Here is a 27,105-nt window from a genome sequence, read left to right on the forward strand (position 1 = left end):
ACTTGACGCTAGGCAGCTGCTGCAGATGAGACACCAGCTCCCACAGGTGGGCCGACGTGGCGACCACTACCTCGCGGTTGCGGCTCTCTCGGACACTCCCACTATACTCACTGTACGGAGCCGCACAACACTCACTTGACGCTAGGCAGCTGCTGCAGGTGAGACACCAGCTCCCACAGGTGGGCCGACGTGGCGACCACTACCTCGCGGTTGCGGCTCTCACGGACACTCCCACTATACTCACTGTACGGAGCCGCACAACACTCACTTGACGCTAGGCAGCTGCTGCAGATGAGACACCAGCTCCCACAGGTGGGCCGACGTGGCGACCACTACCTCGCGGTTGCGGCTCTCTCGGACACTCCCACTATACTCACTGTACGGAGCCGCACAACACTCACTTGACGCTAGGCAGCTGCTGCAGATGAGACACCAGCTCCCACAGGTGGGCCGACGTGGCGACCACTACCTCGCGGTTGCGGCTCTCTCGGACACTCCCACTATACTCACTGTACGGAGCCGCACAACACTCACTTGACGCTAGGCAGCTGCTGCAGATGAGACACCAGCTCCCACAGGTGGGCCGACGTGGCGACCACTACCTCGCGGTTGCGGCTCTCACGGACACTCCCACTATACTCACTGTACGGAGCCGCACAACACTCACTTGACGCTAGGCAGCTGCTGCAGATGAGACACCAGCTCCCACAGGTGGGCCGACGTGGCGACCACTACCTCGCGGTTGCGGCTCTCTCGGACACTCCCACTATACTCACTGTACGGAGCCGCACAACACTCACTTGACACTAGGCAGCTGCTGCAGGTGAGACACCAGCTCCCACAGGTGGGCCGACGTGGCGACCACTACCTCGCGGTTGCGGCTCTCTCGGACACTCCCACTATACTCACTGTACGGAGCCGCACAACACTCACTTGACGCTAGGCAGCTGCTGCAGATGAGACACCAGCTCCCACAGGTGGGCCGACGTGGCGACCACTACCTCGCGGTTGCGGCTCTCACGGACACTCCCACTATACTCACTGTACGGAGCCGCACAACACTCACTTGACGCTAGGCAGCTGCTGCAGATGAGACACCAGCTCCCACAGGTGGGCCGACGTGGCGACCACTACCTCGCGGTTGCGGCTCTCTCGGACACTCCCACTATACTCACTGTACGGAGCCGCACAACACTCACTTGACGCTAGGCAGCTGCTGCAGGTGAGACACCAGCTCCCACAGGTGGGCCGACGTGGCGACCACTACCTCGCGGTTGCGGCTCTCACGGACACTCCCACTATACTCACTGTACGGAGCCGCACAACACTCACTTGACGCTAGGCAGCTGCTGCAGATGAGACACCAGCTCCCACAGGTGGGCCGACGTGGCGACCACTACCTCGCGGTTGCGGCTCTCTCGGACACTCCCACTATACTCACTGTACGGAGCCGCACAACACTCACTTGACGCTAGGCAGCTGCTGCAGATGAGACACCAGCTCCCACAGGTGGGCCGACGTGGCGACCACTACCTCGCGGTTGCGGCTCTCTCGGACACTCCCACTATACTCACTGTACGGAGCCGCACAACACTCACTTGACGCTAGGCAGCTGCTGCAGATGAGACACCAGCTCCCACAGGTGGGCCGACGTGGCGACCACTACCTCGCGGTTGCGGCTCTCTCGGACACTCCCACTATACTCACTGTACGGAGCCGCACAACACTCACTTGACACAAGGCAGCTGCTGCAGGTGCGGCTGACCGCGAGCTGTGAGCTCCCACAGTCTGCCCGGCGTGGCCACCACCACCTCGGGGCTGCGGCTCAGTTCTCGCTCCTGCTTCACCGACGCCATACCGCCTACTACTGTCGCTATGCGGACACCTAGGAAAAAAATAATAATATTAGGTATTATACTGCCGAATGCCTATGTGGCTAGCCGTATTTCATTTCCGTAGTAAATTTGTAATCATTTAAGTGCAACAAAAAATAAAACCGCCTTCAAAAAAAAGCGCGTTACAAAACACGTAGAAACTAAAAAGCAAAAAATAATAAACCTTTGAATTCAGATTTCTTATCGTATTGCAATAATCTAAAGATCCAAATTATAAACAAATCAATTATTTTGTAGTCGGTGCCAGACCTGTTCGTCGCTTTGCTATATTGCCTGTTTGGCCCCACCCAGCCATACTCAGGCTGGCCCCGACTCCAAAAATAATTGATTTAGTTTATAATTTGGATGTTTAGATTATTGCAATACGATAAGAAATCTGAATTCAAAGGTTTATTATTTTTTGCTTTTTAGTTTCTACGTGTTTTGTAACGCGCTTTTTTTTGAAGGCGGTTTTATTTTTTGTTAAAAAGTTTATTTATTTGTTGATTTTTAGTGGTTCCTATTGATATTATATGTATCAATCCGAATATATGTACAGTAGTGAAAGAATTATCCTTTAACTCCTAACCATTGAGGAGTTGACCTTCCATCATCAGCTCAGCCATATAAAATTATTACCATCAGGCGTAAATACTGGTGTACCTTTGAAAAATACATTAAAAACATTACATGTGCCTATAACATTTGAAGAGTTCCCTCGATTTCTCCAAGATCCCATCATCAGACCCCGACTTGGTGCCAATGGGACCATCTCGGGGTTATACCCGTTCGATCAAAAAAAAAATTTTGAAAATCGGTCCACAATTCTCGGAGATATCGAGTAACATACATACAAAAAAAAAAAAAAACATTCAGTCGAATTGAGAACCTCCTCCTTTTTTGAAGTCGGTTAAAAAGATGTTAATTCGACCTTAATTTTCGTCAGTTAATCTGGATTTTACGTATTTTATTAATTTTCTAAACACAGTAGCACAGTTCCGCTCCTCACCGTCGGATGGCGCTAGTAGTACAATGTTTACGACATCTTTAGTTCAAACGATCGCTACTAGATGGCGTTAGTAATCCTAGGTAATTTTCAAACAAATCTCTTCTTGCCCTAGAGGTCTACTAATAGAAAATTCTAAAACGTATCAGCAATAATTTGCACGTGGGACATAAGAAAAAATACTTAATTAAAGAAATTAGAATTAGAAAGAGAGAAAATATGTTACTGAATAATTTTAGCAACGGCACCATAGAAAATTGGCATATATTAAATATTAAAGTTATTACATTAAAGATACTGCAGCTACTGATTTCTATATAATCGACACAATTAAACGACGGTTATTTTGACTCATAAACGGTATAGCCCACTCTACTACCATGAGTATTTATACGTTTGTTCTCTCAATTCATTTTTATTCTTAGATAGACTTTTGTAATTATTATATTATTTACATATACATTTCTATACCATTTACACGAGTACTTTGCTTTTAATATTTCTTGCCCATTTATTTAAGCAAATGATTTAGTTCCACCGCTCAACGCTAGATGGCGCTAGTAGTACTATATTAGTGCCACACAAATGTCTACATATTCTCGTGTTTGATATGACCACAGAATATATAATAGTACAAGTACTGCTTTGATGTTCACGACATGCCGCCTTTTTAAATGCCTACAAAATTCTTACAAAGAAACGAGCCGCACGTGTTCGGCGCCCGGCGATAGGGTTGCCTATGGACTAAAACGAATTAATACTCAGGTAAAATGTTATAATATTATATTCAAGTTTTGGGTATTTTCTAGGTATATATATATATTTTTTTATATATTTTAGTTTGAGTTCCAACATCACAAGCCTTATTGAATCTTTTCGGGGGAGTTAATCAGTAGTAGATCTGTTTAAAAATGTCCTATGGTATTTATTTTCTTCATGATATCTATTTAACTAAGCATTATTAGCCATTCCACACGCGGACATCCCATATGAACCTTAAAAAAAAAACTCGCGACGTAAAGTAACATTAGAAAGTGCAAACGTGCGTTCCGTGAGAACGCGCGCCACCCCCGATTAGGCCGCGAGCTCGCGGCCGCCGGCATGTACTTGTAGCGCGGTGATAGAATCGCGGAGTGAGCCGCCCCTGATATGACTCATAAATAATGCTAGAGTAATTTTACGTGCATAAATTATATAAAGTAATATGGCAAAGAGTGGGCAGAAATGTGGTTGAAGTAGTTTTAGTAGCAGCAGCAGCAGCCTTTTTTAAATGCTACGCTATCTGCATGGCCAGTTTACTGGTGGGAGTAAGGATGTGAACAAAGAAAATACACCGGTATTTTCTTATATATTTATATTGTCTATTCTATTACTTTTATAATCAACACGTTCGCTGCGGCAAACCAAATCCTTAACCCAAAATCTAGTGCGTTACGAGGCCCAATCCGCCCCGTAATAGTTTACATCGTAGTGCGTTACGGGTATAAAAGTGCCCCGTACGCCTAAGTTTGTTAAAAGTGCTGTAAGTTCCTGAAATGTTGGATTTTTAAATATTTTTTTCGACTAACTGTAAGAGTATTAAATTTCCTACGTCTCATTATCCCCGTACGTGGATACGATAAAAACTCAGAAAATTATATAGAAAAGAAAATACGGGGTTATTTTATCCCCGTATCGCACTAAAACTGAAAAAATACGGGGCTTAGTACACCCCGTAACGCATGTAATGTATTAAGGTCGATAAATTAGTAGTGATGGGAAATAAAAAAATCGATGTATATGCTGTATTAATAAAAAAAATTACACATCAAAAATATGATACTTCACACTCTTGTATTTTTGTGAAAGTAGTTAATATAATTAAGTAACAAAAAGAAATAAAATAAGATAAACCACCACCGTTTTTACATATTAAAAACATATATTTAATTACCTGCCTGCAATTAGATGTCAATTTGTGGTGATTTTGACGTTTATTGTGTGGGATAACCTTTGTTTTTGGAATATAGTAGTTCTAACGTGTGGTTTGAGCGCTTCATTTTTAATTTGCCGATAACAAGTATTTTAGTAAGCACTGCACTAACGATACTGTGCCCACAACCCCGTACGGGCCAGCAAATTCTTTTACGGGGTTCATGGAGATCCGTATTGCACTAGAAGGTAATTTTTGTCCCCTGGTCGGTACGGGGTTCCTGAGACCCCGTATATAATTAATATATCAATAAATAAAACTTTTGAACCGAAATCCAAATATATATTTGTCATTTTCGTAGTTGTAAAAATGACCAAATTACAGCTTCCGCACCAGCGGAGAGAACACGATTTTTCTCACCCGCACTGAGTGATGACAGCGTACGGGGTTCAAAAACCCCCGTAACGCAGTGAACGTGTTAACTTTGCATGCCATTTCTAGTCTCATTTAGGCACTTTAGTTCAAACGTTCAACGTTAGATGGCGTTAGTAGTCCCAGATTTTCTGGTTGAATAGTAGAAAATCTTATTGGAAACACGCTTTTTTTCTAGAAAGTTTGAAGTAATACAAGGTGGAATTACGATTTATATATAAGGGTTTGGAAATCAATAGATATTTTTTACCTGTATACTTGGCAACAGCCTTCAAATGCTGAGATATCTGCATGGCCAGTTCCCTGGTAGGAGTTAGAATGAGAGCGTAGAGCGGACTGCCCGTTCGCACCATCTCTGTGCCGGGCAACTCTATGTTGTCTATGACTTTCACACAGCCTATGCCTGAAAAAAGAATTTGGCATCTAAGTAGAATAGAATATACTTTATTTTTTAACATCAAATTGGACAAATACAAGATAGATAGGTACATACATCACAAACTACTTAGATGCTAAACGAGATCCCACTCAGTATGTTACCACGGCAAGCCAAGGATAAGTGATATTTGAGTGCATTTTTCATTAAAGTTTTTTTTATAATTAATGTTAGTCATAATCCTTTTGTAATGCTAAAAAACTATGATATAGACTCTGTATATTGGTAAACAGAATTCATTATAGGCAGGGAGCGTACTTTTCGTGCCGATGACATCAATTTGACGTCACGCTCCATATAGGATGATCACAAATTGTTTTATTGTTAATTATTAATCATTAGTCATCAATCATTTTAAGTTATGAATTTCTTTGCATGGTAATGAATGCAAGAAGGATGGTGTGCTTTACGTTAGAGAGAAATTCTCTTTTCTACGTATTTATTGTAATGTGTTGTTAACAATACTATTTAATTAAATTTATTTATAAAAACAATCTTCTTCAATCTTCATTTTCTTTCAACCCCTTACTTGCCAAGAGTGGCACTGAAGCTTTAGTAGTTTCATGTGCTCTGCCTACCCCTTTATGGGATACAGGCGTGATTGTATGTATGTATGTATGTATAAAAACAAATCAAATAATTTTATTCACGTTTACATTTCAAGTAGGTATTATTTATGCCACATGTAAATGGACTACTGTATTTGAAGTAATTTGTATATTATTATTATTATTATGAGCCTATTGTGTCCCACTGCTGGGCAAAGGCCTCCCCCCTCTTTTTCCATTCCTCTCGGTTTTGTGCGACAACTGACCAGTCTCTCAAAAAGGAGTCTAAGTTATCCCGCCATCGCCGACGAGGTCTGCCGGATCCTCGATAATTATTCTCGATAATTTGTATAAGTACGATTAAAATGATTGACGACTAATGATTAATAATTTACAATAAAACTATTTGGGATCACCCTATACGTAGCGTGACGTCAAATTAATGTCATCGGCATGAAAAGTACGCTCCCTGATTATAGGCATTATACTATATAATTTATATACCACAACATGGCCAGTTATTGAGATGGCTACTATGGCTAGTAATATAATTTTATGCACAACTGAGCTCTGTTTCAGATATGGGTGCATCATATGCATAATTTCGGTAACATAATTTTGCATAAAACCAGCGTGACTCAGGGGACCGTAACCATGGCAATAACAGGCAAGAAAAAGTTGATTCGCCCATATACAACATTTATTAGGGATCCATACTAAAAAGATACAAAATAGGGTTCATTCAATCAATCAATCAATCAATCAATATCTTTATTGCTTACTTTTACATAAAAGTATAACGTATGACATGAAAATTGGTATAATTATATCGCTATTTATATAGATATAACTACTTATTTCTATGAATGGACGTAGAAAGTATAGCGAAAGCAAGCTACCCTCCGTACTAGTATAATACTGTATTACGGCAAGGTACCTCCTCCCTTTCTGCCCGCGGTCCATTATGTCAGTTTTAGTGACTTCGTGTAAGAAATTGATTTTATACAGTACCAAAACCCTTATAAGGAATGAAAGCAGGCTAGCTGCATAGTTATTAAAAGGAAAAACAAAAATAGTTTTACTTGCAGAAAAAAAAAAAAGTGCGCGTGTGTGTGTGTGTGTGTGTGTGTGTGTGTGTGTGTGTGTGTGTGTTTGTGTGTGTGTGTGTGTGTGTGTGTGTGTGTGTGTGTGTGTGTGTGTGTGTGTGTGTGTGTGTGTGTGTGTGTGTGTGTGTGTGTGTGTGTGTGTGTGTGTGTGTGTGTGTGCGTGCGTGCGTGCGCGCGTGTGTGTGTGTGTGTGTGTGTGTGTGTGAGAGAGAGTGTATATGTATAAAAGCACATGGAAATCCCGACAGTCGACAGAATAAACAGTATGAAAAAGCATAAACAGTTAACAGTATAAAACAGTGCACAACAGGAACAAACTTCACCAGCTAAATAACAGTCGGTTTTTTGTTCAATTAAGCGTTGCCAGTCATGAAGTCATGATAAAATCTGGAGTAATAATTCAGTATCATCATAATTCAGTTGTTTGAGATACGTAGTTACAGCATTTTTGCAACCTCTGCTGGTGTACTTCTGCAGGTCAATATGTTTAGCTAAGCGGTTATACAAGAAGGGCCCCAAGAAGAATTGAAAGTTGTGTCCGAACTTCGTTTTACAAGGTGGAATACTAAAAACTCGATCTCGTCGTCTTTGGAGAGTTCTTACACCAGAAATATCCCTGTGCTGTCTACAAACCAGCGCCGCAATGAATAGCTGTCTGACAGAACTAAGGATCATTATGGTGCGACTCTGTCTGCCTGACTGTCACATTAATATAAATATCTAAAGAACTACTTACTTTCTTTTGAAATTTGGCATATAGTTATCAACATTGTAAACCTCTACAAATTGAAAGTGTTATATTTAGGATGGTGGTTAGTCATAAGGCACTGGCCACTTATTGGCTATTTACCGTACAGTGTAGTAGACCTCAAGCCAAGCAAAGATAAATAAATGATTTACCTTCCTCATCACCATCTACTTCATCTTGACTCTCCGTTTCATCACCACTACCTTCATTCTCACCATTTGATTTTTCATCACCCACTCTCTCATTTCCGTCTTCATCAGATTCAGAATCATCATCATTAAATATATCAGAAAGGTGCACATACTCGGCACTGTCATCACTATCATTCCCTTCATCCGTTGATAGCTCTCTCTTTTTCACCGGCACTTCTATCTCTTCTAAGAAATCATCATCATCATTGTCTTTTAATTCTTCCTGATCTTCTTTAATTTCCTTCTCATCTTCTCCACTGCTGTACCCATCTTCAGAAGAAGTATCTTTTTTAATTTCTTTCTTTTTAATTTTATTCTTTTTCTTTTTAATCTGCTTCTTCTGAGGCTCAGGTGCTGGTTTTTTTTTGCTGCTCTTTTTGTACGGGATCTCATAGACGTCTAGGCCCTTTGCTTGTGCCTTCTCTTTGAGTTTTAAGATGCCAGTAAGGATGGGCAGGCCGAAGGCAAGGGTTTTACCGCTGCCCGTCTCAGCTGCACCTAGGATATCTCTGCGACCTGGAATTTATAGAATTGATACGGTCAGTTAAATCAAAAACAATAGAAATAGCATCATGAGAGTCATCTTAGACAATCATGTGAATTATGAATGGGAATAAGGAAAACATACAGAGTTGTCTTGTCTCTTGTAAATATTAGTGTTACTGAATAAAAACAATATAAATCCACTGCCTTTTTTGAAAGTGTCCAACATACTAAAATAAAATAAAAATTAAAGACAAAACATAAATTTTTACTAAGTTTTAATCCCATTGTAGTATATCCGCAACTTTTTTGACACCTTGGAATGTACACTTTTTGACCACCAATAAAAGTAATGTATAAAAGTTAGGATTTTGTACATTAAAGTTTGAATTTAGAAAGTCACAAAGCAAGTATACCATGAATAGCAGCAGGCAGTGACAACTGCTGTATCTTGGTGGGCTGCTTGAAGCCGAGCTCCATGAGCGCGCGGGTGATCTCCTCCGGCAGCTTGAACTCGGCCCACGACAGCATGTCTTCAGACGTCAACTCCGACCTCACCTCTGACACACTCTCACCCAGTTTCTTTACACTTTTACTCTTTTTGCTAGCTCCTGGTGTGTTATGTCTCTTGTTCTCTGTAGGGGCTGGACGGTCTTCGTTGTTCAGCGAAGGCGTGGCGGCGTCGCAGGTCTCCACAATGAAACCATTGCTGAGTTTCTGTTTTTTGTTTGGTATCTGTTTTTGTACTGTTTCTTCTACGGATGTTGTGTTTTTGCGCTTCTTTTGTTCTTTTTTCTGTAAAAATGCAAATAAGTAATTGTTTTTTTTTTTTTTTTTTTTTTTTCTGGTTTGGCTTTTACTCCCTGCCAATTTGCACAGGGTGAATTTGCCAATGTCAGTGTTGGCTTGGTGTTACCGTAGCGTTGACTTTCACACGTGAGGAGAATGTTCGGTATTTTTTTTATTTTTTTATGAAGGATGTGAAGGGAAAACCTAAAACAAAACATTTGTTATGAACGTCACTGACAAACACATGACAACACTTACACAAATTGATTAGCGAAGAAGCGGGAAGCGGATGACAGAATGTTAGTAATGCCAACATGAGGGAAATGAAAGAAAAGAAAACCATATTACATGTATAATAGGAATAAATGAAGTAATAGAATATTATAGACGAAAGAGTGAGAATGAATTTACGTTATTTATAGTTTAATGTTATTTGCTTGTAAATATTTAATTAGGATAGAAGTTAAGGGCGAATCCATGTAACAAAGTAGCGAGCTAAAGCATATAGGTCGTGGAACACTTTCGGGCAATACATCGTACAGTGAGTAGCTACACATTGAACAAGAAAAGAAGATGTGATCCAAGTTACCCTCCTCTTGCCCGCATTGGCATAATGAGTTCGCGCGGACACCAATCATAGCCAGAAATAACGGAGTGCATACTTTTCCTAATCGTAACCGACAAATTGTGGATATAGCCCATTTAGGAGAATTACGAAAACGATAGAACCACGGCTTCCGAGTGATACGAGGTTGCACACATCCATAGTGCTTGCCCGTCTGCAATTTCGAGATATCCCATTGCTCCTGCCATGTGGCAAACATGTCTGCGAGTGCACCACTCAAAAGGTCAGTACTGTAAATTACCGGTTTCACTGAACCAATCTCGATAGCTCGCCTTGCCCATGAATCAACCATCTCATTGCCGTTAATGCCACAGTGGCTAGGAATCCAACTTAGAACTATGGTTAGGCCCTTTGATTCACACCTGCGAAGTATAGTTTTGATTTCTAAAATCAAAGGGAACTTCATTTTCATTTTAAATTGGTTGCCAATAATAGCCTGCAGGCAACTTTTACTATCAGTAAAAATAATAGTTTTACTAATGTTGTGCGTCTCTGAATATTTGACAGCCTCAAGGATAGCAACTGCCTCGCCTGTGAATATTGAAGATTGTGGAGGACATTTAAATGGGAGAGCTATATTGTAACGAGGAATCCATACTGCTGCTCCCACGCAACTGGTCGCATCCACTTTGGAAGCGTCAGTAAACACCGGTAAGTAATTTGACCATTTTTCTAAAAATTTATTGAATTTATTGTTTGCTCCTGGATCATTTTTGAAAATGCCTATATCTAATATTACTTTAGGGGTGTATATAAGGGTTTCAAATGCTACTTCAAATATGGGATTAGTACCGGATTTATATAATTTGGGGTAGATATTAATTAATTTGGAAAAAGATATTACTGTTCTTGGGAAAGCTTTAAATGTCCAATATCTATTTTCAGTGACCTCCAGCGCCAGCGGCCACAAGCGTGGAAGCATCAAGTGGCTATAGTATGAGCTGTTCTTGATTAGGAATCTGTCAGCAAGATATTGCCTGCGAAGAGCCAGTGGAGGGTCAACAGTTTCTACCTGCATGCCATTCTTCGGAGAACACCTCATAGCGCCAAGTATAATCCTCAAACATTTTGCCTGGATGAGGTCTAATTTGTCAAGCCCATCCTTATTGCAAGGTTCCATTACAATTGACCCATAGTCTATATGACTGCGTATGATGGCATTATACAGTAACTTCTGGCAATAAGGATGAGAACCCCACCACACCCCAGACAGTGCTCGTAGTATGTTGATATTTTTTTCACATTTGCCTATTATGTATTTGTGGTGTGGAGTGCCAGACATTTTATGGTCCAAAATAATACCCAGAAACTTTACCGACTCCTTACTCGGAATTCTGACACCATCATAGTATACATCCGTTGTTGGCATGTTCCTTCTGCGACTAAATGTAACCACACAACTCTTTGCCGGAGATAGAGTAAGACCATGGTCATCGAGCCAATCCCCAAGGTAACCCAGAGCCGTGTTCAGACTAGCAGTTGCTTTATCCATTGACTTTGCTGTCGTATATAAGACCAGATCATCAGCGTACTGCAAGATGTTACAGAAGGATAAGACAGATTGTTCCAAGTCGTATGTGTATATGTTGTAAAGAAGGGGGCTGAGTACCGATCCTTGAGGGAGGCCTCTCCACAAAGTCCGAGGGGGACAATAGGAGTTGCCATGTCTAATTTTAATAGACCTGCCCATGAATAGCGTGGTGACAATGTGTACAATCTTCGCGGGAATGCTCAGTTGTAGCATTTTAGCCCTGAGCACCGGAAGAAGCACATTGTCATATGCAGCAGAGATGTCGAGGAAACATCCCAGCAGATATTCGTTTTTTGATAATGTAAGTCTAATATCACTCGTTAAAATGTTCAGGCTATCCATAGTGCTACGGCCTTTTCGAAAACCAAACTGTGTGTCTGCTAAAATTCCATTGTTTTCCACGAACCATTCGAGCCTATTTTTAACTAAATGTTCTAATATCTTTCCCATTGTTGCAGAAAGAGCGATTGGTCGGTAGGAGCTAGCCTCGTCTGGGTTTTTAGACGGCTTTAGGATAGGAATGACTACCTGGGACTTCCAATCTGCTGGAACCTCTCCTGTGTTAAAGGCATGGTTTATGATACCAAGCAGATATTCCTGCGATGAAGTATTTAACTTTGACAGAAAACAATATGGGATCCCATCCTCTCCAGGTGAAGTATTCCGTAAACCATTAATTACCAGACTAAGCTCTGAAAATGAGAAGGGCTGGTCAAGAGAACATGAGGTACGCGGCAGCGGGGGAGATATCATACAGGACGCCTCAGGGACAGTTGGCGGGGCAAGCCTATCTGCGAATTCTGACATCCAGGGGGAATCTATTGTAGGCTTAGATTCTGGATTAAATGAACCCCTAAATCTCTTAATATTTCGCCATACAAGAGATGGAGGGGTTCTAGGAGATAGGCTCTCGCAGAACCCCTTCCAACCCCTCTTTTTAGCCTTTGCTAAGAAACGTTTTGTACGTGCCGAAACTTTTTTAAAAGTAATGTAATCGTCCAAATTCCCGGATTCGTTGAAGAGTCGCTCTGCATCATTTCTTTTTTTGATGGCAGCCGTGCAATCCGCGTTCCACCATGGGGGGGATGGAATTTTAACACTGGCAGGCTTCTTTTTCGGAATAAATTTGTCGGCAGCCTCTAAAATGGTATTCTTGAAGTTTGTATACATTCCCTCTTGGCCCATCTCAGTGGGGTTCCTCTCTTTGATACTCTCTTCGACAAAAAAAGCATAATTGGACCAGTCTGCTGACTGTATTTTGTATTTCAGCAGCGGCTCTGGTGGTGGCGAAGGGAGGATCGACGTTGGTTTGGTGATAATTATCGGAAAATGATCACTACCATATGATTGGCGCAAAACTCTCCAAGATAACAGGGACGATAGGTTCGGCGAACACGCAGTCAGATCCAGAACAGATTGGGGGTTCTGACCCGGGTAAACCCTATGCGTGGGGGTACCGTCGTTAATGACTCCTACGTTAATGTCATCAAATAGATCCAGCAGGGCTGTTGAAAAAGAATCGGAATGGTATGATCCCCAAGAGATATTGTGGCAATTGAAGTCTCCTAGAATTACAAGAGGGTGTGGGACAGATGAGAGAATAGAATGCAATTCATCTATATCAACTACTTCAGTATGGGGTATATATATAGAGATGAAATTAATGCCCATAACCTTTGCAGCTACGGCATTAATCCCATCCGAGTGGGGAGGGATAGAAATTTGAGAGAAAGGGTAACAACGTTTTATCAACAACGCACATCCAGCACGTCCGTCACTACGGTCCTCACGGAGGCATGAGAACCCCGGTACTCTAAAAAGAGCCCCGGGACGTAGCCATGTCTCCGAGATGGCCGCAACGGATACCGCATGGTCGTTGATCAACTGGGTAAGCTCTGGCTTCTTTGGGATGATACTCCTACTATTCCATTGTAAAAAATTTACCTGGTGACCTATTATGAAAGGTAAGTCGCTCAGCAAGTGTGACCATTAAAGGCGCAACGTCGTCCGGTAGAATGTCGCTCCATTTGGCGATGATATTTGTTAGGAACTTCAAACACAGCTCCATTAGGTCCTCCTGCGGGGTGACTCTATTGTAAGTACCATTCAGGGCCTGGCCATTGGGGAGCTGTGGTGGGGGAGTACGAACAATATTATTGTGGGCCTCTCTGTCATAACCCGGGGAGAGGGGGACCCTCGCCCGGGGCGCCCGATAGATGGTCTTACGGTAAGATGTCGTAGGCGGGGATGTTGGCATAGACGCATGACAAGGTGACTCGGACGATCTGGAAGAGTCTGGGGTCTGCTCAAACATAACTCTTGCTACATCAGAGTATGGGCGGCGTACTGATGAGAACTGAGCGGCTGCCTCTGCATATGAGATACTCTGTTCGGACATAGCCAGTTTGATGGCTTTCTGCCGACCAAATTCGTTACATGTTTTGTCAGTGGCATAGTGTCTGCCCGAACAAAATATACATCTAACATGTTCTGGAGCAATGTTACATCCATCTCCAGGGTGCTTTTGTGAACACTTGTAGCACCTAGCATCAGACCGGCACTGTGCTTGGATGTGACCGAACCTGAGGCACTTCCTACATTGGATGATTGGGAGCTGATACACTTCCACAACTAATGAGGTGTAGTATGCAAAAATTTTGGCAGGCAAGCTTTGACCCTCAAATGTTACTACTACTGATTGAGTCGGAACCCAGGACGGGGAGCCATCATCTTTAAGCACCTTCCGCTGAAGTCGACGAGCTTTAAGGATCTTCCCTTTACCTTCTCTAAGGGATGTTCCATTGACCAATTCCTCCATAGTCCAGTCTGAAGGAACTCCTCGCACCACTCCCATTCGAGATACATGATATGAAGGGATATCAGCTGTAAATTTATTTTCAATTAGAAGCGGGTGTTTCAGGAAGTTATTTGCATCTGCCGCTGTGGAGAAAGTGACTGCTACTCTGTTGCGACCTACCGATTTGATGCCATCGTTCTTCTGGATGTTATTGACATTTGCCTGAGTTAGCAAAAGGCCTACATTTATGGGTTTTAGAGTGGCACTGGAGGAAGGGGCGGCCTCTCTAGAGACATGCACTATGAACGGTCCATCATCGTTGGCACCATACTCTCGTGATTTGCTGTCTAGACTGGGGTGTTTGTATAGATGTGGATTAGGTTCAATTGAGCTATTTTTGTTTATTTCAACGGACTCTTTTTGACAGTTCGCATTAGTCTCGACCATCCTACTAGTACTGGGCTCCTCAACTGCACTATTTGTACTACCCGACTGCTGTTCGGACTCTGCCGGGTCAATTACAATTTTTTTGGGGGAAGGCTCCAGCTTGGTTGGTGATAAATCCAAGTTACGCTTGCGCGTGATTTTCTCCCAGTCCATACCATTATTACCATCCTCGTCTGGAGGCTTCTCCTTCTCGTTGCCGTCCATCTAAACTAACCTATGGTTTTACGTATTAATAAACCACCACCTGATTAGAAAATAAGGAAAATTGTTTTATTTATGGGAATATAACCTAAAAACGAACCACTCACTCAACGCGCTACTCCTCAAGCAAGTAATTGTTTATACCAATTTATATTTTTTGACAATTACTTGGACTGAAGAGGTTATCAGCAGATTATTATTTTGCCGCTTATTTTACATCCAAAGTACAATCTCAGAGGCAATGTATGTTAAAACACATAATGTTGATAGAGAACATAATAATTTGTATTCGATTTTACCAAGCAATTCTTGTTAAATAATTAAAGACATACCTTTTTATTGCGTGGTCTTTCTTTATCAAGACTATAACTTGTACACTCTTCCAAGCCTATAAATCCCTGTAATTTGTCCCCCATAGATGCTGGAAAGCCGTCTAAAGCTACGGACTGCCATTTCAAATCTTTTAACTTTTTACTCATGATTTTTAATAAAATAAATATGCACCTGAAACTGAAACTAATTTTATAACCTCAAACTATCCTCAAACAATAATGTGAATTTGACGTTTAAGTGACGTTGCCTAGAGCCCAATCAAGGCTCTTGAAAACCGGTAATCATATAATCGGTTTATCGATTGGTTTACATTGTCTGTGGAAATTCGTTGTTAGGCCGGCAACAGACAGTCTTAAATTTCATAATCTTAGGCTTCCCACAGACAGTCTTAAAAATTCATAATCTTAAAAAAAACTTGTATGCAATCTGACAGTTCAAATCTGTCAGTGTCTTGTCAGTGTCAGTTTGAACTGTCAGATTGCATACAAGTTTTTTTTAAGATTATGAATTTTTAAGACTGTCTGTGGGAAGCCTTAAAAAATCATAATCTTATGAAATCAGATCGAGTGCACGGATTTCCACACAATCTCGCAACTGTCCACAAACAGTCTTATTTTTTAAGATTATGATTTTTTTCAGATTGATCTGACAGATTGCGAATAATTTGAATTTTAAGGCTTCCCACAGACAGTCTTAAAAATTCATAATCTTAAAAAAAACTTGTATGCAATCTGACAGTTCAAACTGACACTGACAAGACACTGACAGATTTGAACTGTCAGATTGCATACAAGTTTTTTTTAACTTCGACAGTCTTAAAAATTCATAATCTTAAAAAAAACTTGTATGCAATCTGACAGTTCAAATCTGTCAGTGTCTTGTCAGTGTCAGTTTGAACTGTCAGATTGCATACAAGTTTTTATTAATATTATGAATTTTTAAGACTGTCTGTGGGAAGCCTAAGAATGTGTGTGGCAAGGCAGTCAATCTTATTTTATAAGATTATGATTTTTTAAGATTATGAAAATTAAGACTGTCTGTTGCCGGCCTAAAAGTAACAAATCTACTGTACAGTATGATAAATTATTTTAGTAAAATAACCATGGAGTGCATTATGGTTTAATTTTGTTACCTGAAACTATTTTATTTTGATATAAACAATTTCATATGGCCGTTTTCAACGTTTTCATTGCCCTACTGCAAATAAAAAAATTGGTTGTCTGTAAAGTCGTTTACGGACGGTAGTTTAACGTGATAACGTCAAACATTACAGTAGTATAGACAGGGGCGGTCAGAGTATAGCAAAAGGGGCCCGATTCTGGGACTTTTTTCACGTTTTTTGACGTGATAACGTCTAATCACTCGTTACTACGGGCAGCATGCACGAAAAAGATGACGTCATTGTCCCGTTTCCCAAGAGAGCGAAAGCGCCATCTATTGGCGCGCGTAGGAACTAAGCGGCTGATCGATGCGCTCGGTATGGTTGTAACGGCGCGGGGTGCGCGCTGCGCGCGAGCGTGTGGCCTGAGTAAAGCACCACAGCTGCGACAGATGGCGCGCCCGTGGTCGTTCGGTGTAGTCGCGCTGTGGTGTAACCACTGTAGCTACCTACCTCTATTAAATACATGTATATGACATTAAATAATCATCATAATATTTACTTATATACATAACTACTAAATACCATTAATACTATAATATCTATCACACTAAACATAAATAATAAACACAAATACTTATATAAAAACATCCACTTTTAGCACGTTCTTCTTCGTTATCAGACATTATGATTGACTTACGGTTTCCGTAGGTTGTTATGGAAATTCACCAGAAGAAAGCTGCGGTAATTGTCCAAACGTCGGGTCACCAGTGTGGGTGATGTAGCGGGGTTCTTTCTTCAATCAAACCACAAAATGTTCTCTCTAAAAAGTCTATTTGAACAGAAAATCGAATTTCCTTTTCGCACGTGTATCGTACTTCGGAGGGCCATCTGTACTGAAAAACGTCGTTCGATACACGTGCGAAAAGGAAATTCCTAACTCGTGTCGGTTTACCTACATATAGAAACGTTTAAATAAGGATGTTTTGTTATATAAACTTTTTCTTTTCCATTAATATTTACTGAGATATTAGGGTTCTAAGATTAGTAAATGGCACTAGCACTTTAATAAAATTAACGCGTGTCTCGCAAACGGTCTAGGATACAAAATGACAGGTTCGTTAGGTATCTTCAAACGGCCGAAGGCCAAACTGCACAGAATAGGAGCCCCGCGTAAGCGGTGCTCCGTCGATATCGCTTTCTGTCTCTGGCGCCTTAGTAATGCTACGGGAAAATTTTGCAACTTTGCACCACTCTAACTCCTAAATTAGTAGGTTTTTTAAAAAAACTTTAATTTATAAAAGATGCTTATTTTAATGCATTCTTTCAAATAAGAACAAAAAAAACGTGAAAAAAGTCCCAGAATCGGGCCCCTTTTGCTATACTCTGACCGCCCCTGTCTATACTACTGTAATGTTTGACGTTATTACGTTAAACTACCGTCCGTAAACCGACTTTACAGACAACCAATTTTTTTGACGTGAAACGTTAGGTGAACGTCTTTAAAAACCCGTAGTAGAGTGACCGGACCGAAAACCAGGTGTAACGAAAAGTGTTATGGCGCGGCGGCTTATATATCTGTAACTATAATACCTACATAGACAATTTTAATATGACCGTATAGAGGAAAGTAGCCATTACTCGGACATACATAATTTGCTGATACAGATGGCGCCACTTTTGCGGTAAAAGCGTTGCATTCGGGCCAAAAATGACGATTTTTGTAGTGTTTGTTTAGCAAGTACTCACAAAAATTGTATTGTGCTGTACCATAAAATGGTATTGTTAGATAGATCTAGACCTAAGTTATCGAAATCTTATAAAAAACTAACATATTTATTTATAACCAGCTGGAAAAATTCAGTAATGTGGCATTTTTTACAAAAAAATGTTGCTTGTTCATATTTGAGGACATCGTATGCAAAACTTAAAGCATAAAACTGTCAAAAATTACTTAAAACACTAAGAATAACTAATAAGGGTTAAAATAAATATACATTATCCTTAGTAAAACTTATTCATCATATCAAATAATGCATTAGAAACGATGGCGGCGGCAACGGCTGGCAATGTACTGAAACTTGTTGGCAATCGTGACTCTTTCGATTCGTTTGAGGCAATCATATCCTAAATTCAAGCATAAAACCGTCAAAAATTACTAAAAATACTAAACAAACTAATAAAGATTACAATAAATATACATTTTCTATAGTAAAACATACTATTCATCACCTCAAATATGCATTCGAATGTATGGCGCAGCCGTCGCATATAACATGCCGAAGCAATCTTGTCTCTTCCGATTCGGTTAAGGCCATCGTGTGCAAAATTTTAAGCATATAACCGTAAAAAAATACTTAAAATACTAAGACTAATTAATAAGGATTACAGTAGATATAGATTTTGTAAAACATATTCATCTCCTCAAATATGCATTAAAATGTATGGCGCCGGCATCCGCATCCGCATATAACATACCGAAGCAATCTTGTCTCTTTCGATTCGTTTAATTATGAAGATCAAGCAATAATGATTCATTGTAGTTCAAATTCAGTAAAGTAACATTATTAATATTCTCAAATAATGCATCAGAACCTGTAGTGGTGCGGCGACAGTAAGTGGAATCGACGGCAGTTGCTTGAGAATTTGGTCTTTCTAGTGTTCATTCATTCATTCAAATAGCTACATACTTAGACAGACGACCTGCTAAGCCGCGGTCCTCGGTACGAATCGCGGTAAGGGCATTTAATTGTGTGACGAACCCAGATATTTGTTCCTGAGTCATGGAAGTTTTCTATGTATAATAAGTATGTATATCGCCGCCTAGCACCCATAGTACAAGTTTTGCTTAGTTTGGGGATAGGTTGATCTATGTAAGGTGGTGCGCAGGATCCGAAGGCCCCACGGTCTTTTATTTTGTATTTTACTTACCTTTAGTGTTTTAGGTTTTTACGCGAGGCCGCAGGCCGAGCTACAGATAGATAGTGTTCCCACGCAGAATACTTTTTACACACTTTTATTATTGTTCTGCGTGGGAGTTGGACCTCCGGCCCGCCGCTTCACTTTTTAGACGCTTTTATTATTTCTCTGTGTGCGAGCTTTCTCTGCCCGCAGCTCGGCCTACGGCCTCGCGTGCTTGAGAGCGTCTCAGGGACGCTCCGGGCTTTCGGCCCTACGCGAAGCTCGGCCTTTGGCCTTCGCAGGGTTTCGAAGCTCAGCGTTGGGCCTCCGGCCCGCCGCTTCGCTTTTAAGACACTTTTATTATTGCTCTGTGTTCCCACAGTGCTCCCGCACTATCTCTCCGCAGCTCAGCCTGCGGCCTCGCGTACTTGGGAGCGCATCGGGGACGCTCCGGGCCTTCAGCCCTACGCGGAGCTCGGGCTTCGGCCTTCGCTGGGTTTTGAAGCTCACCGGCCCGCCGCTTCGCTTTTTAGACACTTTTATTATTACTCTATGTGGGAGCACTATCTGTCCGCAGCTCGGCCTGCGGCCTCGCGTACTTGGGAGTGCATTGGGGACGCTCCGGGCCTTCGGCCCTACGCGGAGCTCGGCCTTCGGCCTTCGCTGGGTTTCGAAGCTCAGCGTTGGGCCTCCGGCCCACCGCTTCGCTTTTTAGATACTTTTATTATTGCTCTGTGTGGGAGCACTATCTGTCCGCAGCTCGGCCTGCGGCCTCGCGTACTTGGGAGCACATCGGGGACGCTCCGGGCCTTTGGCCCTACGCGGAGCTCGGCCTTCGGCCTTCGCTGGGTTTCGAAGCTCAGCGTTGGGCCTCCGGCCCGCCGCTTCGCTTTTTAGACTTTTATTATTACTCTATGTGGGAGCACTATGTGTCCACAGCTCGGCCTGCGGCCTCGCGTACTTGTGAGCGCCGCGGGGACGCTCCGGGCCTTCGGCCCTACGCGGAACTCGGCCTTCGGCCTTCGCTGGGTTTCGAAGCTCAGCGTTGGCGCTCCGGCCTGCCGCTTCGCTTTTTAGACACTTTTATTATTACTCTATGTGGGAGCACTATCTGTCCGCAGCTCGGCCTGCGGCCTCGTGTACTTGGGAGCACATCGGGGACGCTCCGGGCCTTCGGCCCTACGCGGAGCTCGGCCTTCGGCCTTCGCTGGGTTTCGAAGCTCAGCGTTGGGCCTCCGGCCCGCCGCTTCGCTTTTTAGACACTTTTATTATTACTCTATGTGGGAGCACTATCTGTCCGCAGCACGGCCTGCGGCCTCGCGTACTTGGGAGCGCATCGGGGACGCTCCGGGCCTTCGGCCCTACGCGGAGCTCGGCCTTCGGCCCTACGCGGAGCTCGGCCTTCGGCCTTCGCTGGGTTTCGAAGCTCAGCGTTGGGCCTCCGGCCCACCGCTTCGCTTTTTAGATACTTTTATTATTGCTCTGTGTGGGAGCACTATCTGTCCGCAGCTCGGCCTGCGGCCTCGTGTACTTGGGAGCACATCGGGGACGCTCCGGGCCTTCGGCCCTACGCGGAGCTCGGTCTTCGGCCTTCGCTGGGTTTTGAAGCTCGGCGTTGGGCCTCCGGCCCGCCGCTTCGCTTTTTAGACACTTTTATTATTACTCTATTTGGGAGCACTATCTGTCCGCAGCTCGGCCTGCGGCCTTCGCTAGTTAGTTAGGTCCCCTCCTCAACAGCGGCGGTCCACACCAACGTTTCACGTTATCCATCGCGGCTGTGTCCCTGACGTAGCCTACCTTAATTTTTGTTCTTATTTGAAAGAATGCATTAAAATAAGCATCTTTTATAAATTAAAGTTTTTTTAAAAACCTACTAATTTACGTACAATTACGTAAACACTTCTCGCAGGTGAACCAACGTTGTTAGACAGTAATGGTTAAATGGGTACTATATATATGTATATATATGTATATTATATATTTTAGTTAGTTTATGTATGTATATGATTGTACTTATTTATGTATGTATATTGATGATGCATATAGTATTTAGATAGTGAATTATATCTATTTAAATTTCTGTTTTATTTTCCGCACCAATTGTAAGTTTCTGTTTGGTCCAATGGTTGACTGGTAGAGAATGCCTTAAGGCATTAAGTTCGCCATTTGTACTTTATGTTGTGCAATAAAGGTTAAATAAATAAATAATTTAGGAGTTAGAGTGGTGCAAAGTTGCAAAATTTTCCCGTAGCATTACTAAGGCGCCAGAGACAGAAAGCGATATCGACGGAGCCCCGCTTATGCGGGGCTCCTATTCTGTGCAGTTTGGCCTTCGGCCGTTTGAAGATACCTAACGAACCTAACCTATACCTATATAAAAGTCGTCATTTTGTATCCTAGACCGTTTGCGAGACACGCGTTAATTTTATTAAAGTGCTAGTGCCATTTACTAATCTTAGAACTTAGAACCCTAATATCTCAGTAAATATTAATGGAAAAGAAAAAGTTTATATAACAAAACATCCTTATTTAAACGTGTTCTATATGATTTATCACTATTAACATAGGTTATATTGGTAAAAAAAAATCATCGTAAATTTTCTGTCTCTGGCGCCTTAGTAAATACTATGGGAAAATTCGCAACTTCGTACTGCTCTAACTCCTAAATAAGTAGGTTTTTCAAGCAACTTCATTCTATAAAAGATGCTTATTTTAATGCAATCTTTCATGTTTTTAAATTACAAACACTCAAAAATAACAAAAATTTTCTAAGTCCTAAAATCGGGCCCCGTGGCCTTGAGGAACGGGACAATGACGTCATCTTTTTCGTGCATGCAGCCCGTAGTAACGAGTTATTAGACGTTATCACGTCAAAAAGCTAGTGCACGCTGCCGCCGCTGTGTCCATAGACAAATCGAAGGAGGGAGGAAGTTTGTGAGTGATCGATTTTGCACCGGCCTCCCGAAACTCACGACACGGGCATTTTCTTTGTTTGCCCGGACGCTTGTGTTGTGAATAAAAAGCTAAACAGTAGCCGCGGTAGTTGTGATAAAATGGCGAACACGTTTCGCGCCGTGACGGTCTCAGCCGTCAACAATGACGGCGCCTTGACGCCGCGTTTCAATTTTCCGACAAACGTAAACGTGGATTACGATCCTCAGGGGTTGAGTGTTAAAGTGATCCGTGCGGACCCGGTGCTGGCGCAGGAGGTCCTGGAGTTCCCTGTGCACAGCCAGAGCGAGTGCTCGCGCGTGGCGGCCCAGAGTTACATCTTCACGATAGACAATGAAACGCTGTTCTTCAAGTTCGCATCGGACGTCGATTGCCAGAATTTCCACCTGCTGGTCAGCAAAATCAAAGCTGGCCGCTCCTCGTCAGTGTTCACAGTGCGGACGGAGGACTCCTCGGCGCTCCAGTATTTCCAGTTTTATGGTTACTTGAGTCAGCAACAAAACATGATGCAGGATTATGTACGAACGAGTACATATCAGCGCGCCATTTTATCGAATATCAACGACTTTAAGAATAAAGTGGTGTTGGACGTTGGAGCGGGTTCAGGTATTTTGTCGTTCTTTGCCGCGCAGGCTGGTGCTCGTAAGGTGTACGCGGTGGAAGCCAGCAACATGGCGCACCACGCGCAGGCTCTAGTTCGCGCGAACGCGTTGCACGACCGGATCACGGTCGTAGCCGGAAAGATTGAGGAGATAGAGCTTCCTGAAACTGTAGATGTGATAATCTCTGAGCCCATGGGCTATATGCTGTATAATGAACGTATGTTAGAAACCTACTTGCATGCCAAGAAGTGGCTCAAACCCAATGGCAACATGTACCCCACTAGAGGCGACTTACACATAGCTCCGTTCACTGACGATGCTCTCTTCATGGAACAGTACAATAAGGCTAACTTCTGGTACCAGACATGCTTCCACGGAGTAGATTTAAGTGCCCTCCGAACTGCAGCAATGAAGGAGTACTTTAGACAGCCTATTGTTGACACTTTTGACGTCCGTATTTGCATGGCGAGATCGGTGAGACATGTAGTTGACTTTCTTAATGCAAATGAGACAGATCTGCACCGCATCGAGGTACCGTTCCGGTTTGAATTGACGCAATCAGGCACATGCCACGGACTCGCCTTCTGGTTTGATGTCTTGTTTGCCGGCAGCACACAGCCAATCTGGCTATCCACAGCACCAACAGAGCCTCTTACACATTGGTATCAAGTCCGCTGTCTACTTGAAACTCCGATTTTCGCAAAACAAGGCCAAGCTTTAACTGGACGAGTGTTGTTATTAGCGAATAAGCGACAGAGCTACGATGTTACGATGGAAATAAATCTAGAAGGTACAAATATCACATCCTGCAATACATTAGACTTGAAGAACCCCTACTTCAGGTATACGGGTGCTCCGGCGGCGCCTCCACCGGGCGTGAACACCACATCACCGAGTGAAGCATACTGGAGCACCATGGACACGAGCACGCTCAGCAACGGGCAGCAGGTGCTGCTCGAGACGCCCGCGTTCGGCGCGGCGCCCGACCTGACCTATCCCCAGCACCCGAACATGATTAAGACAGTGATGCTGCAGGAGGAGTTCATCAAGAGGATCGGGATCAGTCAGAACGGAGATATATAATCCGCGCGGACGCGCCGGGCGCGCCTGCGGGCCCTGAGGCGGCGTCGGTTGTGATCTGGACGCTCTAGTGTGTAAGCGGACTTATTTATTTCGAAGACATCACAGTGCGGCCGAGTTGACCTGGAGCTGGTCTTTGTGGGTTTGGTTCTGGAAGACTATGTTGTTTTCCGCCTTCTAATCTAAGATATTGTCTTAGTTGTACAGTCTTATTTGACAAATGAGAAGAATTGCCTATGCTAAGATTTTGGCCCTGTTTGGATCTAATACTTGCCTATGGTATGCCGTATGGCCAATGTAAAGTAAATCAAATTTCATGACTTGAGAATAGCATGCTCTTAACTAACCATTGATATAAGGTTTATATCTAAATCTTAGGATAAGTTACATTCTTGATCAATTAAATTACTCTTAAATATGAAAAAACTTTTATTAGATTTTGACACAGATTATAATGTCTTTTCAACCTTTAGACATATTTCACCATGTTTACAGGGCATGCTGAGAAGCTATACTATGGGAGTAACCACAAAACCACCAATAAAACTGGCTGATGAGAAAGCCACAATAATTCTTGATTTTGGATGTATCCCATAGAAAGATTACCTAACAAAACTTGTCACGATCTCTAATCTAGCCTAAAGGTTGAAAAAATATACTGTAGGCAAAACTCAACTTAGTCTTTCAAATTATCAAGTATTCTAGACACTGTTAAATTTTGAACAGTAACAGTTTGTAAATACAATGTCTGAGGGCCTCTAGCGAACCATGTTTGACATGTTGCCTCTTTGTCGCACTTGAAGATTTGTATATAAGTGTGACTGGGAGGCAAAATGTTGAATGTGGTTCTTGGTAGGCTCTCTGGGCCCGTTTCAGGGCGAAAGGCAGCTCCAGCCTAGATAAGTACATTTATTAGTGTTTCGAGTCAAACCTGAGCCTTGAAGACTTGTGGAATACTTTTAGAGTTGGGAGTTTACAGAATTTGTACCATTTCTTATTACTGGTTGACAAATATTGTTATTTCTACTCAGAATAATGAGGAGTTTAGAAAATACCCAGTATTTCATCTATAAGCCACTGTTGTGATGCTGGGAATAAATATCAATCTAAGTTGGCAGTGATTTAGCCAGCCCTGGCAATGTGTTATACTTCCATGATGTTTAATCAAGCCTTGCACAGTCAGCGCCATCAAAATCGCTGTCAACTTAATGTGGTATAACTACAACTACACTAAAATTCACGAATTGCGGGGCATATTCTGTCAGTAATATCGAATATATTCCCTCTTGTTTGATATGGACTTAAATCTTAAAACTTATTACTATGAATATAAATTCTCCTTCCTATTGCTAAATAACTAGTAAATTTATGCTCTTGAAAAAAGTAAAAATTTTCCAGGCAAATCAAGTCTGCAGGTGTGACTGGCAACACTGAAGCTAGTGTAGTAAGCTAATAGTGTAAAGCTTCACTATCAATACTCATAGCTCATTGACGGAGGTTTTGGAGAACATTGATATTTTAACAATCACTTTGTGGAAGAACAAGACTTTTTTTACAGTATTTTCTGTTGAAACAGACGAGATGCTCTGTGTAATCACTCGCTAAAGAGACCTGCTTGATAGGAATGAGACCTTTAAGTTGATAATTGCACCTATGGGGAAACATGAACAATTTCAAATGATCTACCAAACATGGTATAATGTAGTGGTGTCTTTATAAAATATTTTTGAAGCACCTTTGAAATGAAATTAGTTAAAAAATATGATGTATATGTAAGTATTAAAAATATTTTTGGGTCACTCACACATAGATGGAAAAAATATGTGAGTGACCCATCAAGATATTTTTAATATTTACATGTACACCATACAGTATATGTATGTTATTTTCTTTTTGATACTGACTGTACTGTGTTACACTTAATCATCTAACTGATGGAAGTGTGCAAGTGTCTCCCAAATGTAGTGAACTAGCCAAATTACTCAAAAATATCTAAATACGCTTATGAAGGTGTTACAGTGCGTGTTTAGATACTTTTGAGCGCATCTCCAGCTCTGATATAAAATATGTTTTACCAATAGTTGCAATTGCTAACTGAAAAAAAAATTAGTGTTCCATAACAAAAGTTCCTTAATGATATGGTCAAAAGGACCTTTTTGCTATGGAAAAGCTCAATTCTGTTTCTCATGTGCAATTTACGAATATAAATAATCATTTAATAAATCACTGCCATTATGTGCTAATAAAAAAATAATCAGCTGATTCAGGAAGCAAAATCCAATTATGTGACAGATCCGACTTGATTTTTGTATGACTTCATTAAAAATTATGACAGAATTTAATTTTTTTCATTTGATTTCCTGACGAAGCGAGTAGTGATACTATGTTCTCGCACAAATATTTCACCCTATTTCGATGACTTAAAAATATGAGAATAATTGATTATCATATTAATTATTCATCGAAGATAAAGATATTTATATCTTCACACTGAAGTTTTTTGATCGAAATATTAACACGGGTCACTCACTTTTTTTAAACCGAAAATTAATAGTTGCCCGTTTGACAAGCGTTGGATAGTAGAAGCCACTCGTTAGCGAGTCAAATATAAAACAATTAGGTATGTATTCTTTCTTAAAAACGTGAGTGACCCGAACGTTTGAGCCTTTGGAAATTACGTTATTACACAAAAAAGATGCCTACAAAAACCTATTTCCAATTCGAACCCATAATTTCATAATTGTTTAGTTTTTGTGCTAGGTTAACGCAAAATTCCATCGTAATTGTAACTATTATGTTTTTGTTATACATACATACAATCACGCCTGTATCCCATAAAGAGGTAAGCAGAGCACATGAAACTACTAAAGTCTCAGTGCCACTTTTGGCAATTAAGGGGTTGAAAGAAAACGAAAATTGTGACATTGTGTTTTTTTTATATGTGAAGATATCAATTTTCTCCAAAAAAAATCTATAGTATCAAGTCATCATTAGGTAGAATGAGTACAGACA

At 41.7% G+C, this 27,105-nt stretch overlaps 3 protein-coding genes across 3 annotated transcripts in view; 1 reads left to right on the forward strand and 2 right to left on the reverse strand.

The window, feature by feature from the left end:
• Nucleotides 1-15,681, reverse strand: part of LOC125238033 (ATP-dependent RNA helicase DDX24) — a 42,761-nt gene extending 27,080 nt beyond the window's left edge. The window contains exons 1-5 of the mRNA XM_048145318.1: nucleotides 15,459-15,681; nucleotides 9,153-9,531; nucleotides 8,215-8,769; nucleotides 5,475-5,627; nucleotides 1,732-1,885 (exon numbers count right to left, since the gene is read on the reverse strand). Of these exons, the coding sequence (XP_048001275.1) occupies nucleotides 1,732-1,885; nucleotides 5,475-5,627; nucleotides 8,215-8,769; nucleotides 9,153-9,531; nucleotides 15,459-15,605 (1,388 nt within the window). The 5' untranslated portion in view covers nucleotides 15,606-15,681. The remainder of the gene's footprint in view (nucleotides 1-1,731; nucleotides 1,886-5,474; nucleotides 5,628-8,214; nucleotides 8,770-9,152; nucleotides 9,532-15,458) is intronic.
• On the reverse strand, nucleotides 9,557-15,236 carry LOC125238034. The gene is made up of 2 exons (XM_048145319.1): nucleotides 14,659-15,236; nucleotides 9,557-9,729 (listed from the first exon to the last, which is right to left on the reverse strand). Exons 1-2 carry the CDS (start codon nucleotides 15,127-15,129, stop codon nucleotides 9,706-9,708), a joined length of 495 nt encoding a protein of 164 aa, XP_048001276.1. The 5' UTR covers nucleotides 15,130-15,236; the 3' UTR covers nucleotides 9,557-9,705.
• A 6,709-nt stretch (nucleotides 15,682-22,390) lies between the features above and the next one.
• Nucleotides 22,391-26,430, forward strand: LOC125237676 (histone-arginine methyltransferase CARMER). Its single transcript, XM_048144818.1, has one exon. It carries the CDS (start codon nucleotides 22,513-22,515, stop codon nucleotides 24,094-24,096), a length of 1,584 nt encoding a protein of 527 aa, XP_048000775.1. The 5' UTR covers nucleotides 22,391-22,512; the 3' UTR covers nucleotides 24,097-26,430.
• The last annotated feature ends 675 nt before the right edge of the window (nucleotides 26,431-27,105 follow it).

The sequence above is a fragment of the Leguminivora glycinivorella genome, chromosome 22, assembly GCF_023078275.1.
Source record: "Leguminivora glycinivorella isolate SPB_JAAS2020 chromosome 22, LegGlyc_1.1, whole genome shotgun sequence".
In the NCBI taxonomy this organism is placed as follows: domain Eukaryota; kingdom Metazoa; phylum Arthropoda; class Insecta; order Lepidoptera; family Tortricidae; genus Leguminivora; species Leguminivora glycinivorella.